Source organism: Phyllostomus hastatus, unplaced genomic scaffold, assembly GCF_019186645.2.
Source record: "Phyllostomus hastatus isolate PE091 unplaced genomic scaffold, TTU_PhHast_1.1 phas_contig_10, whole genome shotgun sequence".
NCBI lineage: Eukaryota > Metazoa > Chordata > Mammalia > Chiroptera > Phyllostomidae > Phyllostomus > Phyllostomus hastatus.
The window spans coordinates 1,611,271-1,626,641 of record NW_025333499.1 but is presented as its reverse complement, the minus strand read 5'-3'; the positions used below and the strand labels follow the sequence as shown (position 1 = coordinate 1,626,641).

Here is a 15,371-nt window from a genome sequence, read left to right as displayed (position 1 = left end):
AACAGCCACATGCAAAAACAAAGCAAAACACCTCACACTTTATACAAAAATAAACTCAAAACATGATTTGTTCTAAATGTAAAACTATATAATTTTAAGAGGGAAACAGGAGAATTTGTCATGCCTGCTGTTATACAAAGAGTGCTTAGACATGAACCCAAAGCATGATCCATAAGATAAAAACTGATAAAAATGTGAAACTTTTGTTTTGCAAAAGACATTGTTAAAGCAATGTAAAGACAGGTGCTCCATTCTTTGTGATCAGGTAAGGAGGAGCCTGGCAAGGATTTGATCAGGCAACATAAAAATACTGATGCACTGGGCAACGTGACACAGGAGGGTATTTGTTACAGTGATGCTGAAGAATGGGGAAAAGGGAGTGGTGCCAGAAGATAGGGAAGAGCCCAAGGCTGAGCCAGAGGTTAAGAAGAGTAAGTTGGGCCTGGCTGGGTGGTTCAGTTGGTTGGAGCATCATCCCATGCACCGAAAGGTTGCAAGTTTGATTCCTGGTCAAAACACATACCTAGGTGGTGGGTTCCATCCCTGGTCAGGTCATGTATGGGAGGCAACCTATGGGTTTCTCTCTCACATTGATGTTTTTCTTTCTCTCCCTTCCCCTCTCTCTAAAAATTAATGAACATGTCCTCAGGTGAGGATTAAAAAAAAAAAAAAGAAGTGTAAGTTGATGTTAGAAGCAAAGAAAAATAAAAAAGAGGGAACAGGAGAGGGGCCAGTCCTGTATGAGGACCCACCCCCATATCAGAAAACCTCACCCAGTGGCCAAACAGGCACACTCAAGATCTGCTCCTGGAATGTGGATGGGCTTCAAGCTTGGATTAAGAAGAAAGGTTTAGATAGGATAAAGGAAGAAACACCAGATATCCTGTGCCTGCAAGAGACCAACTGTTTAGAGAATAAACTTCTAGCTGAACTGCAAGAGCTGCCTGGACTATCCCATCAGTACTGGTCAGCTCCTTCAGACAAGGAAGGGTGCAGTGGTGTGGGCCTAATCTTCTGGCAGTGCCCTCTCAAACTCTGCCATGGCACTGGCTAGATTTGATACATTTGTGCTGGTAACAGCCTGTTCTTAATGCAGGCCAAGGTCTGGTGCATGTAGAGTACCAGCAAGGCCAGGATGAAGTCTTTCTCAAGTTCTTAAAGGGCTTGACTTCCCTCAAGCTCCTTGTGCAATGTAGGAACATCAATGTGGCTCATGAAGAAATTGACCTTCGAAACCCCAAGGGAAACAAAAAGAATGTTGACTTCATTCTGAAAGAGTGGCAAAACTTTGGGGAATTGCTGCATACTGTGCCACTAGCTGACAGTTCCCAGCACCTCTACCTCAACATGACCAATGCCTACACCTTTTGGACCTACATGATAAATGCCCAATCCAAAAATGTTGGTTGGCATCTTGATTACTTTTTGGAGTCTCACTTTCTGTTACCTGCATTGTGTGACAGAAAGATACTTTCCAAGGCCCTGGGCAGTGACCACTGGATCATCACCCTATGGCTATCCCTGTGATATTTCCCCTGAATCACTTTAAGCCTGGGAAATAAGCCATCCAAACTAGCTTTATTATGAAACTGCTTTGCTCTCTAGAGAATTCTGTACTGTATTTTCCTTCTAAAAATATGAATCCTTCAACCAGACTTCTAGTGACAGATGGGTTTCCTTTAAGTCCAAGGTTCTGTTTTTTTGTGTGTGGGTTTTCTTCTTCAAAACAAAAGCTACTGATAACTTCCTTTGAACTGTCCATGTGAAAATAATGAACCATAGTTAAAAAAAAGAATATAAAGACATACTACAGACTGGGGGAAAATATCTGCAAATCAGATATCTAACAAGAGATTTGTATGCAGAACATATAAAGAACTCTCAAAACTCAACAGTAAGTAAACAAACAATACAATTAAAAAATGGGCAAAAGACTATTAAAAAACTGACCAGACTATTCACCAAAGACATATAGACAGCAAGTAAACAGAAGAAAAAATTGTTCAGCATTAGTCATTTGAGAAATGCAAATTATAATTATGATGGGTTATCACAACACACCTATTAGGATAGCTATAAAATACTGACAATAATAAGCGCTGGTGAGAAATGGAACAACCACTCTGGAAAATGGTTTGGCAGGGTCTTATAAAGTTAAACATACACTTACCATGTGACCCAAAAATCCCACTCCTAGGTATTTACACTAGGGAAATGAAATCTTATGTTCATACAAAAATGTGTAATGCCCTGACTAGTGTGGCTCAGTGGGTTAGACGTAATCCAGCAAGCCAAAGGGTTGCCAGTTCAATTCCCAGTCATGCCTGGGTTGTGGGCCAGGTCCTCAGTTGGGGGTATGTGAGAAGCAACTGTTCGATGTTTCTCTCCCTCTCTTTCTCCCTCCCTTCCCCTCTCTGTAAAAGTAAATAAAATCAAAATTTAAAAAACAACCTATACACAAATGTTAACAGCAGTTTGACCAAAAATTGGAAATAACTCAAATATCATCTATGGATAAACAAATGGTAGAATACCCACACAATGTGTATTACTTAAAATTAGTAAATTATTGATGGATGCAACATGCAACTACTCAGAAGACTCTCAAAGACAGTATGTTGAATGAAAAATGCCATTCTCAAAGATTACACATGTATGATTCCAGTCATATGCTATTCTCCAAAAGATATAACTATAGTGACAGAGAATACACTGGTAGTTGCCAGGAGTTAGGCATATGTTTGGGTGTGATTACAAAGGGATAGCATGAGAGATTTTGGAGTGGTTCAACTGTTCTGATCCTAAGTGTGATGGTGATTACATAAATTTTTACATGTGTTAAAAATTCATAGAACTGTATACACGTATATACAAAAGTCACTTTTGCTCTATGTTAACTTAGAAAATAAAACTAAAAAACCCAGAGTGCAAGTATAAATTAAATTGTAAAAAATAAAAGTAACTTATTCTCCTTTTAGTTTCACAAGACAAAATCTTAGTTGAGCTCTATTTTCACTATAAACAATAAAATATTGATTCTTGTTTTTGTTTAAAGATTTTCTTTATTTATTTTTAGAGAGAGGGGAAAAGAGGGAAAGAAACACCAGTGTGTGGTTGCCTCTCACGTACCCCCTACTGGGGACTTGGCCAGCAACCCAGGCATGGGCCCTGACTAGGAATTGAACTGGAGACCATTTGGTTCACAGGCCTGTGCTCAATCTACTGAGCCATACCAGACAGGGTTGATTCTTGTTTTATGTGAACCTACTTTAAGTAGTCTTTTTCATTACCCAATATTCTCCAATAAGCAAGATCTCCTTTATATTAAAATATACATTGAAACAAAAAAAGAGTAGAAGGATATATGCCAGTGGTAATATAGCAAGTTGTTTCTGGGTAATGAGATTTTAAGAGGCTTTTTAAAATTTTCTTAATTTTCCAGAATGAGCTTGCATAAGTTTGATAATCAGCGGGAAAAAGGTAAAGAACCCTTTCGATCTAGTCCTAGTAATGTTTTATGAAAGGAACTCTAGGGCTCTGGTATGTATGCACAGAGAAGACAAGCAGCTAGGAGAGAAGGTAGACAACACAGAAAAGATCACATCTGCTGGTGGTACTGGTGAAGGTATATAAACTGGTGACTCTTAGGAAGGGAAAGGGTAACTCACCTGAGACTGTTTGAAAACATCCTTCCCAACCACATCCAGGTTAGAGGGGTCTTTGATGGAACTAACGTACTCAGAAACAGCCTTGATCACCACATCACAAGGAGGAAGAACCAACTGATGAGCTCGGACCTAGAAAAGTTAATATAAGCAAGGAACAATGGCATCAGACATGGTTCATTAAGAAAAAGGGTGAGGTCAGAGTGAGATACAGAATTCAAATTCAGTAAATCCACTGAGAAGCAGTTAAAATCTTTTCTTTAAAAATACTTTTCACCCTAATTCTTAGTACAGAATACTCAGAAAAGATTGAAAAGTGTTAAAGAAAGGTAAAATCATATTATCCATAATCCTACTACAGAAATAACCACAGATTTATGACACTGCCATAATTAATCAGTAATACTTTGGCTGCTTCCAATTTTTTGCTATTAAAGATAATATTGTAATATGTGGACCATGTTTGGATCCTGCTTTGAACAAACCACAAAAAGGGTTTTTTTTGAGACAATGAGGAAAATCCTAAAATTGACAGAATATTAAGATGACAACAAGAAATTATCATTAATTTGTCAGGAGTAATAATTGCATTATGATTATGTATGAAAATGCCTATCGATTTCAGAGGTGCATATTGAAGAATGTGGGAGTGAAGTGACTTGAGGTATGGAATTTATCTTAAAATACATTAGCAAGAGAGGCTTCCAGTCACTATAGCTATGTAGGCAGACATGGCTCGCCTCTTCATACAACCACATCAAAATTACAACTAAAATATAGGAGTTCCACCCAAGATGGAGGCTTAGGTAGAAACTGTTCACTTCCTCGCACAACCAAAAGGAGGATAACAACCAATCTAAAATCAGTAACAACCAGAAGTGCCAGAAAATCAAACTGCATGGAGCTCCGACAACCAAGGAATTAAAGAAAAAGTCAACCAGAACAACAAGACTGATAAGAACCTGAGGTGAGGCAGTGGACTATGACGGGTGGGGGTGCAGGGTGGCTAAGAAAAATCACAGCAAGGCAGTAAACCGTGCAGGAGGAGCTGGCTGAAGGTGAAACTGAGACTCAGAGTTGACTATGGAATACAACATGGTTGCCGTGGTGGGAGAAACTCCCAGTCTCACACCAGAGTTCATTGGAAAGTGGGGCTAGAGCCAAGCAGGTGACCTGTGTTGTTCCCTCTCTGGCCCCTCCCCCGTAGGCGGCACACAGTGCAGCAAGGAGGGTTGCCCTGCTCAGGTGAATACATAAGGCTCCACCCCCTTACAACCTATCAGGTGTGCCAAGACAAAGAAATATGGCCCAAATGAAAGAACAGAGCATAACCTCAGAAAGAGAGCTAACCGATGAGGGTATAGCTAACCTATCTGATGAAGAATTTAAAGCCCTGGTAATCAAAATGCTCAGAGAACTGATTTGAGTTTGGTTGAAAAATAAAAGAACAAAAGAAAAATACCCAAAATGAAATAAAGCAAAATATTCAGGGAACCAACAGGGACAGGAAGGAAACCAGGACTCCAAGCAATGATTTGGAACAAAAGGAAGAAATAAACATCTGACCTGAACAGAATGAAGAAACAAGAATTCAAAAAAGTGAAGAGAGTCTTAGGAACCTCTGGGACAACCTGAAATGTTCCAATATCCAAATTATAGGGCTGCTAGAAGGACAAGAACAACAGCAAGAAATTGAAAACTTACTTGAACAAATAATGAAGGAAAACTTCTCGAATCTGGCGAAGGGAACATACTTCCAGGAAGTCCAGGAAGCCCAGAGAGTCCCAAAGAAGTTGGACCCAAAGAGGAACACACCAAATCACATCATTATTAAGGTACCCAAGATTAATAAGAAAGAGAGAATCCTAAAAGCAGCAAGAGGAAATGAGAGTTACCTACAAAGGAGTGCCCATAAGACTATCAGCTGATTTCTCAAAAGAAACCTTGGAGGCAAGAAGGGGCTGGAAAGAAGTGTTTGAAGTCATGAAAGGCAAAGACCTACATTTAAGATGATTCTATCCAGCAAAGCTTTCATTTAGAATGGAAGGGTAGATAAAGTGCTTCCCAGATAAGAACAAGTTCAAGGAGTTCATCAACACCCAGCCCTTACTATATGAAATGTTAAAGGGACTTACTTAAGAAAAAGAAGATTAAAAAAATATGAACATCCTGGATGGTGTAGCTCAGTGGATTGAGCGTGGGCTGCGAGCCAAAGCATTGCAGGTTCAATTCCCAGTCAGGGCACATGCCTGGGTTGCAGGCCATGGCCCCCAGCAACCGCACATTGATGTTTCTCTCTCTCTCTCTTTCTCCCTCCCTTCCCTCTCTAAAAATAAATAAATAAAATAAAATAATTTTAATATGAACAATAAAATGACAACAAACATAACTATCAACAAATGAACCTAGAAGAAAAATGAAAACAAAAACTAAGCAAACAACTAGAACAGGAACAGAATAAGAGAAATGGACATCACATGGAGGGACTGAAGTGGGGAGGGGGAAGGGAGGAATGGGGGAAAGATACAGGGAAGAAGAAGCATAATTAGTAGGCATAAAATAGATAGGAAGAGGTAAACAATGGTATAGGAAACAGAGGACTCAAAGAACTTATATGTACAACCTGTGGACATGAACTAAGGGGGAAAAATGCTGGAGGGTTAGAGGGGCAGGGTGGAGTGAAGATAAAGACAGAAAATTGGGAAAACTGTAATAGCATAATCAATAAAAATACTTAAAAGTTACAATGAAAATATAGAACAACCAACACTCAGGAACATCAGAAATCGAGCTGAATGGAAGTCTGACAACTACAGAATTAAAGAAACTACAACCATCCAGACTGATAGGAGGGGGCACAAATGTGGAATGGGCTGGCCCCACACCCATGTGGATTAAAATTTGGGATGGATATCTCAGGAACAAGGAGTCCCAGACCCATACCAGGCCCCCCAGCCCAGGGTTCCAGTGTCAAGAAGGTAAGTCCTCATAATTTCTGGTTCTGAAAAGCACCGGAGATTGAGTCGGTGGAGGAGGCCTCTGCAGCCCTATGCAGTTTCTCTTAGAGAACGCACACAAGGACTCACCTACTTAGACTCACGCCCTCTGTGTCCCAGCACTGGGGTGGCAGCCTGAAGGACACCAGTGGTATACAAGGAGAGACTGAGGTGCCTGGCTGGGGGGACAAGCAGAGAACATTGTCCCTTTGCTGAGCCCTCCCCACACATAGCAGGCAGGCTGGTGCCATATCTGAGACTCCAGCAACCTGGCGAACACTGTGTGATCCACCTTAGAGATCCACAGAGGCCCAAATCCATGCATTATGGGCCCACCCAAGCTGCTTTTCCATAAAAATGGCTGGTCTTGTTCCTAAATCCTATCAAACAAGCAACAGCTCACTTCAGTGAGCCCTAGTGCAGCCAGATTAGAGCCACAGCTTGGCTTCACCTGGGAATCTCCAAGCCCAGCACAGGTAACAGCCACCTCAGATTGCTTTACAGCTCAGGCAGGGTGGCCCTGCATAAAATACAGGTGGGGTTGACCTTGTCCTGCACCACCTGGGAAACCCCAGGGCCAGAGCACCCAGTGGACAGCTACGAACCACATCAGCGCACCATCACCCTGCCCCTGCACAGCTGATCCTCCACAGAGCACAGAGTTTGGTGGTAAGAGGTCATAGCCAGTCCCTGCAGCTGACTGGCCTGGGTAAGTCCCTCCCATTGATCTACGAACAGCAAGCAAGGCTCAACTACAAGAGGAGAATGTACTCAGCCCACATGAAAGGCACAACTCAGGTACTAGCTTGGGTGATAGGGGAGGTTGTACAACTGGACCATACAGGACACCTACTACATTAGACCACACTACCAAGACAGGGACTCATAGCAGCTCTACCTATACATAGAAACAAACACAGGGAGGCTGCCAAAATGAGGAGACAAGGAAACATGGCCCAAATGGAAGGACAGATCAAAACTCCAGAAAAAGAACTAAACAAAATGGAGATAAACAATCTATCAGATGCAGAGTTCAAAACACTGGTTATAAGGAAGCTCAAGGAACTTAAGTGAGGAACTTAACAGCATAAGAAAGATCCAGTTAGAAGTGATGTAGACACTAATTGAAATAAAGAACAATGTACAGTGAAACAATAGTAGAGTGAATGAAACCAAGAATCAAATCAATGTTTTGAAACATAAGGAAGCAAAAAACAACCAATCAGAACCACAAGAAGAAAAAAGAATTAAAAAAAAAAAAAAACAAGCATAGAGTTAGCAGCCTCTGGAACAACTCCAATAATTTCAACATTCAAATCATAGGGGTGCCAGAAGGAGAAGAGAGAGCAAGAAATTGGAAATCTATCTGAAAAAACAGCAAAAGAAAACTCCCCTAATTTGTTGAAGGAAATAGACATGCAAGTCCAGTAAGCACAGATAACCCCAATTATGGTAGATGCATAGAAGCCCACTCTAAGACACATCATTATTAAAATTATTAAAAGGCCAAAGGTTAAAGATAAAGAGAGACTGTCAAAAGCAAAAGAAAAGAATGTAATTACTGGAAGGTTGCCAGATGGGAGGGGGTGTGGGGAAATTGGTGAAGAGGTGAGGGGATAAAGAAGTACAAATAGGTAGTTACAGAATAGCCATGGGGATGTAAAGTACAGTATAGGAAATGGAGCAGCCACAGGACTTATATGCATGACCCATGGACATGAACAATGGTGGTAGGACTGCCTGAGGGAGTGGGGGGTGCTGGGTGGAGGGGAGTAAAGGGGGAAAAATCAGGACAACTGTAATAGAATAATTAACATAAAATAAAATACATTAGCAACAGCAGCAAAATAACTCTAGCAAGTGCGACCACATCTTGATAACTATTGCATCTGGAAGCTATTTCAATGGTAGCTCACTATACAATTATATTATCTTCTCTACTTTTGTGATGCTTGAAAATTTTCTAAATAAATGTTTTTTAATGCCATGATAAAATACAGGTATGATTTATTGTCCACTTTCCAATTATGTAATTGCAAGCTTCCTAAAATGGCAATGACTGAGTCAAAGGGTATCAACTTCTTAAAGGCTTTTTATGTGAAAGGTTTAGGCAAAAGGCTGTAACATTCACTTGTTCGACAAATATTTACTGCCTATTTTGTGCCAGGCACTGTTCTAGGCACCAGGGGTACAAACAAAATAAACATAAACCGCTGCCCTTATGGAAGCTGGTGTAGGTGTATTGGGATAGGATGAAGGAAATCAAATATACAGAATGAATAAGTAAAACGTATGGTGTGCTTGATGTAGATTAAGTGTTATGGAGAAGATTTAAGCCGAAAAGGGGCTAAGGAATGCTAGTGAGTGTATGTGTGTGCACCTGCACAAAATTTTAAATTGGGTGGTCAAGAAAGGCCTCACTGAGAAAATGGCACTTGAGAAAACCTATAGAAGTGAGGAAATAGCTGTGTGGGAAGAAAAAGCCCTCCAAGTAGAAGGAATGGTAAGTGCAAAGGTTAAAAGAGCAAAAGAAAAAGGAAGGTGAGATCAGAGCTGTGACAGGGGGTCAGTTAGTACAAGGTTTTGCTGGCCATGGTAGAGATTTGGTGAATGACATAAAGAATCACTGGAGAATTTTGAATAGAGTGGTGACACAAGCTGAGTCAGTTTTTAAAAGAATCACTGTGGCTGTTGTCTTTGAGAATAGACTTGGGAGAAGGGGGTGGCTGGAAAGAGTACAAGCAGAAGACCAATGATTAATAAGCTATGATAATAATCCAGGCATGAAAGAATGGTGGCTTGATCAGGGTAGTATCATAACAGGGTGCAGCCAAGAGGGGGGCCCCAAATAGGGATTTGGAATGGGGTCCAGAACTCAAGGTGTCCAAGAAATATTAGAAAGATATATAGGATGTCCTCCCCCCTCCCTCCACAGGTGTGAGCTGAGGGAAGGGACACACGGAGCAGGAACATGCAGAGCTGTTTTGTACAGCAACAGCTTTGCAGCTAACCTCTGGCATGGTCATTTAACATATCTATAACCTTTAACTGGTTTCACAGATATGTTAAATAACTGAGGCCATGCTTTGAGCCAGGAGGATGGAAGTGACTTCCACCCAAGACATAACTGGGGGGCAGCTCCCCCTGGTTACAGAGCCTGCGAGAGAGCTTGGAGAAGACTGGCTCCATGACATAGGGCCACACCTTCCCAGACTTATGATGGCAGCCCAGTAAAGCTGGAAGGATACAGGAATGCTGGCAGGTGTAACTGATTGTAGGAGGGGTCAGAAATGGGTGTGCAGAGGAAGGTTGGCACTGGGACTTAAACCCAGACTCAGCAGCCACGTGAGGAGAGAACCACACGGCTTTGGCAGATTGAGGACCATGTGGCTTTGGGGTGTTCCCTTTTGCCACGTGGCTTAGGAAGCAGGAGAGACTTTGCCTGAAAGAAAAGGGGTGAAAGGACTCTTGCTGGTGGGCCATGAGAAGATGCCACACGGCTTTGGATTAACTAGAGATCCTGGCGGAAAAACAGCTGATGGTGCTGGTACCCTGAATCACAGACTTCTACTTCTTTTCCTGTGATACAGTACCCCAGATTAGGGCAGAGGGAGAAGGAAGGGCTGTGCATCTGTGGGTATCCTAAAGGACTTTAATATTTTAATGAAGACATTAGGTCACTACTCTAAGTCTGTATAGTTTTAAATAATATTTCCTTTCCTTTTCACAAATCTCTGGCATTGAGAGATGTCTTTCCCCTGGCAGCAGGCATAGCGAACCTAGCAAGGGGTCCTTTCAGTGATAGTATATTGTACACGCCCCTTGGGTCTGTTCTGTAACAGTACCAGGGAAAACTGATGGTATTTGCCGACAGAGGAGATTTGGGGCACGAGAAAAAGAAAAGTCAAGGATGACACCAAGGTTTTTGACCTGAGCAAATAGAAGGATGGGTTGCAATTAAGGAAAATGGGGAAAGCTATGGGAGTAACAGGTTTAGGGGAAAGATCAGGAGTTTATGTTTGGACATATTTCTTTGAAATATTTAGGTCATATTAGAATCTGAAGTTCAAGGGGGAAGTCAAAACTGGAGACATATATTTAGAAGCCATCATTGGATACATGGTATTTAAAGTCATGACACCAGATGAAATCATTCACCAAGGCAGTATCTATAGATAAAAGAGAAAGGACTGAGTATAGGACTCTGGGACATTCCAAAGTTAAGAAGTTGAGAAAAAGTCCTGGCTGGTATAGCTCAGTGGATTGAGCTCGGGCTGTGAACCAAAGGGTAGCCGGTTCGATACCCAGTCAGGGCACATGCCTGGGTTGTGTGCCAGGTCCCTGGTGGGGGCCATGTGGGAGGCAACACACATTGATGTCTCTCTCCATCTCTTTCTCCCTCCCTTCCCCTCTCTCTAAATAAAAAAATAAAATCTTTTAAAACAAACAAACAAAAAAGAAGTTGAGAAGAAGACAGGGAAGCAGCAAAGGAGTCAGAAGCAACAGCCAGTGAAGTAGAAAGCAACCAGAAGAGAGAGATGTCCTTAAATCCAAGTGAAGAACATGTTTTATGGAAGAGAGAGTAAGCAACTGAGCCATAGGCTGCTGACTGGTCAAGTAAGACAAAAACTGAGAGCTGGCCATTGGATTTATTAACATCAAGGTCACTGGAGACTTTGTCAAGAGCGATTTCAGCAAAGCAGACTGAAACAAGAACAGGGAAAGGAGATAGTAAACAGGTGAAGTGTAGACAACTGTCCAGAAGAGTTGGATATAAGGGAAGAAAAACTGTGGAGCAGTAGCTTGGGTGAAGGTTTTGTTTTATTTAACATGAATACATGCTTATACATCTGATAGGAAAGAGCCAGTGAAGAGAAACTGAGGCAGGAGAAAGAGGGCAGAATTGATGAAGTAATGCCCTTAAGTTAGCTAGAGGGATGGGATCTAATGTTAAGAGTGGAGCAGGGTTGGCCTTAGATAGGAACATGGACAGGTCATCCACAGTTAACAGGAGGCAGGCAGAGCATTTGGGCACAGAACATTTTGGTCATGCAGGAAAGAAAATAAAAGGGTGGGAGCTGGTGGAAGTTCTCGTCCCATTGCTTCAATTGTCTCAGTGAAATAGGAAGCCAGGTCATGAGCTGAGGGTAAACAAGGAGGAGGGGGCATTAGAGTCATGTGTGGCTGCCTCCTCCTACATCTCCCACCAGGGACCTGGCCCACAACCCAGGCATGTGCCCTGACTGGGAATCGAACCAATGACCCTTTGGTTCACAGGATGACGCTCAATCCACTGAGCCATACCAGCCAGGGCACAATCACCACCTTAACACTTCCAGCAGAAGTGTATGAAGAGTATCAATCTCACCATAGTCTTTATAGAAAAGGGTACATTATTTATTAAACATTTACTCAACTCTAGTTTTAGAAAATCACACTGTTCACTTAATTTGCATGTATGATCCACTTGGGAGGTTCAACATTTATTCACACTATTGGCCACTTTATTTCATCTTTTGTGAATTGTCTGTTTCTGTCCTTTGTTCATTAGTTCATTTATTGGGGTATTAGTATCTCTCTGCATAGGTTTGTACAAATCCTTAAGATATTAAGGGTGTGAGATAACAGAAAATATATACTGGTCTCTGCATCCAGTACCTGGCACAGAGTTCTGAAACCCTTGAGGATCCTAAGTGGTAAGAGTAGTAGGAGCAACTCTTGCTCTGTTGAGCTGACTCTGGATAGCTCCCTGAATGACTCTTGGGTGAGGGCTGGTCACCAGAAACATCAAGTCATGATTAATACCTTGGAACTTTTAACCCCACTTCCATGCTCTTAAGAAAGGAGAAGGGCTGAAAATGAAATTAATGATTGATCCTGTCTACATGATGAAGCTTCCATAAAATCCCAAAAGTATGGGTTTCAGAGAGCTTCTGAGTTGAACACAACTACCCTGGGAGGATGAGGCAGCCCAACTCCAGGGGGACAGAAGCTCCTCAGCTATGGACCCATCCAGACTTCACTCTATATATTTTTTCATCTGGCTGTTTATCCTGTATCTTTTGTCATATATTTAATAAAATGGTAAATGCAGGTAAGTTTCTGTGAGTTCTGTGAACTGCTGTAGCAAAATTAATCGGACCTAAGGGGCAAGGGCTGTGGAAACCTCCAATTGATAGTGGGCTGGTTAGAAGCCCAGGTGATAACTGGGCTTACAGCTGGTGTCTGAAATTGTGGGGTGGGGCAATTTTATGGGACTGAGCCCTTAATCTGTGAATCTGATGCCATCTCAAGGCAGATTGTGTCAAAACTGAGTTCAATTGTAGGATACCCAGCTACTATTGCACAGAATTGCTTGATATGGGGAAAAGCAGAAGTATCAGAAGTGATGTACTCTGAGTGAGTATGGTAGTACTGTGAAAGTAAAGGAGACACAGAAAAGAAAGACATAGGAGGGAAGAACTGGGTTTTCTCCTATACAGAAGGTGGAAAATGGAGTTTTTCCTTTTTCAAGGGTATTGATCATAATTATAAATTTTTGTAAGTACTTGGAATATTTTAAGCCTAATAAAAGATAATTATTCTGTCAAAACTGCAATCAAAACCTAATGTCCCCTAGATATGGATATATACACAAGAAATGTACCCCTGGATGGTGTGGCTCAGTGTATCAAGCACTGGCCTGTGAACCAAAGGGTCACTGATTCAAGTCCCAGTTGGGGCACATGCCTGGGTTGTGGGCCAGGTCCCCAGTTGGGCACATGTGAGATGTTTCTCTCTCACATCCATGTTTCTTTCCCTCTCTTTCTCCTTCCCTCCCCCTCTCTCTGAAAATAAGTAAAATCTTAAAAATAAAACAAAAGAAATGGGGTACATTACCTTAAGGGATGCAAGGGGATGTTCTGGTCCCAAGAGGCTCCAGTGAAAAGCAGCCAGGTCCTCATCTGGGAGAATGTGGTTACCTATAAAGTACATTTGTCATTTATTGGCTGTATAAATGTGTTCGTAAAACCTCCAAGCATGAAAAGGCTTCTGGGAGAGAAAAATGATCAATAGTCTACACAGGCTGATATTCTTAATATAATGACTACAGTAGCTATGTGTTGATTCCCTACTATGTATCATATGCATTATATGTATCATCTTTATAATGGCCACATATGGTAGTATTATTTTCCCCATCTTACAGATAAAGAAACTGAGGTTTGGACAAGTTTGGTGACAGCCTAAGGTGGCATATTTAAAAAGTGCCCACACCGGGAAAAGAGGCTAAGGACTGACTTCAAAGTCCATGCCATTTTCTAGTACCTAGTCATCCTGTCTTTTATAATAGCAACCACCCATTACTGCCTACCTAATAAATGCTTGGCATTGCATAGATCTCCTTTCATTTGATCTTATCAATAACATCATAAGGTAGTATTCCCTTTCACAGAGAAGGAGACTGAAACCAGGGAGTTATAACTTCAGGGATTTACCCAAGGCATAATTCCAAAACTTGTGCTGACTTCATTCAAGTATCCAAGTTCAACTCCTTTGGCATTATAAATAAGAGTTCACACCCAAGACAAGATATTAACCTTCATGCTGTCAATTCTTGGAAAACTAACTCAAAACATAATCAATTCTCTACCATTTCCTTTGAAATATGTCTTTAAAAGATAGATGGGCAGATGGCTACGATGGATAGATAAATGATAAAGCAAGTATAATAAAATGTTAATGGCAGAAAACAGGAGGTAGATACAAGATTTTCACTGCAAAATTCTTTCACATTTGCTGTATGTTCAGAAATTTTCATTATAAAATGTTAGTATAACACAAGCAAGAAGGAAAACATAGCAATGTGTGTCCTTGATCTAAGATTAGACACTGGGGAAATACTCTGAGTGGGAAACCAAAGCTATCTAGGGCTAGTAAAACATTTGGCCTAAGACAGTAGTCAGAATAAAATAGTTATGGAATATAATAAAAGAGTTCACAAGATTTAAAATAATGTTCTGGAATATCCTATATTAATTCATAAGGCAAACATGCTAAGTTTCTAATAAGAAATCCAGAAGCACAGTATTTGGCATGAGGACTTTCAGAACAAATAATGACAGGTTAAATGGCTCTGTTCTTCATCTCTTAACACTGGAAAGGGAAATTTAATCACTGGTGTCTGTTCTGTGGACTACCTACCTAGCAGCGCAGCAAATATGGGAAAATTCACCCGCTTCAGGCCCAGCTGCTTGGCTACCTCCTGCATCAGGAACTGGTTGGTAGTGAGGTTCTTCCCATTCCAGCTCAGCTTCAGAGCATGGGAACTATAGTAAAATGGAATATTGTAGAGAGCATACTCGGAGTCATGGGCAAGAAGGCCATGGAAGCCATTTTCCCTGAAAAAAGCCACCACTTCCAAATGGTGGTCTTCAAGGCTCTGAAAGACCTAGGAGGGAAGAAGAGAAGAATAGGTCATGTAAAAGAAGCTGACCTGTATTTGGTTAGAAATCAGGAAGGTTAGTAACTGAACTTTATAGTTTGTTAAAACTTAAGATTATATGAGACTGAATAAAATAGTCTTTTAAAAAAGCCTCTCTTGTAAATGCAGGCAGAATTATCTATGTGTCCATTCAAGTGCCTAGTCTTTTTTGACTCCTTTCATGAAACTGGGGCTTTAAAAGAACACTGAAATTAACATAGTATATAAGTTTTTACTTTAAACAAT

At 41.1% G+C, this 15,371-nt stretch overlaps 1 protein-coding gene and 1 pseudogene across 7 annotated transcripts in view; one reads left to right on the top strand and one right to left on the bottom strand.

Moving 5' to 3' along the window:
- Positions 1-15,371, bottom strand: part of FAM120C (family with sequence similarity 120C) — a 97,877-nt gene that overhangs the window by 50,650 nt on the left and 31,856 nt on the right. For 5 of the 7 annotated variants that reach the window (XM_045832536.1, XM_045832545.1, XM_045832553.1 and 2 more), the window contains exons 2-4: positions 14,846-15,092; positions 13,541-13,623; positions 3,669-3,797 (exon numbers count right to left, since the gene is read on the bottom strand). In XM_045832536.1, the coding sequence (XP_045688492.1) occupies positions 3,669-3,797; positions 13,541-13,623; positions 14,846-15,092 (459 nt within the window). The remainder of the gene's footprint in view (positions 1-3,668; positions 3,798-13,540; positions 13,624-14,845; positions 15,093-15,371) is intronic. The other 2 variants (XR_006784955.1, XR_006784950.1) reach the window with 1 other exon arrangement.
- On the top strand, positions 356-1,527 carry LOC123814644 (annotated as a pseudogene).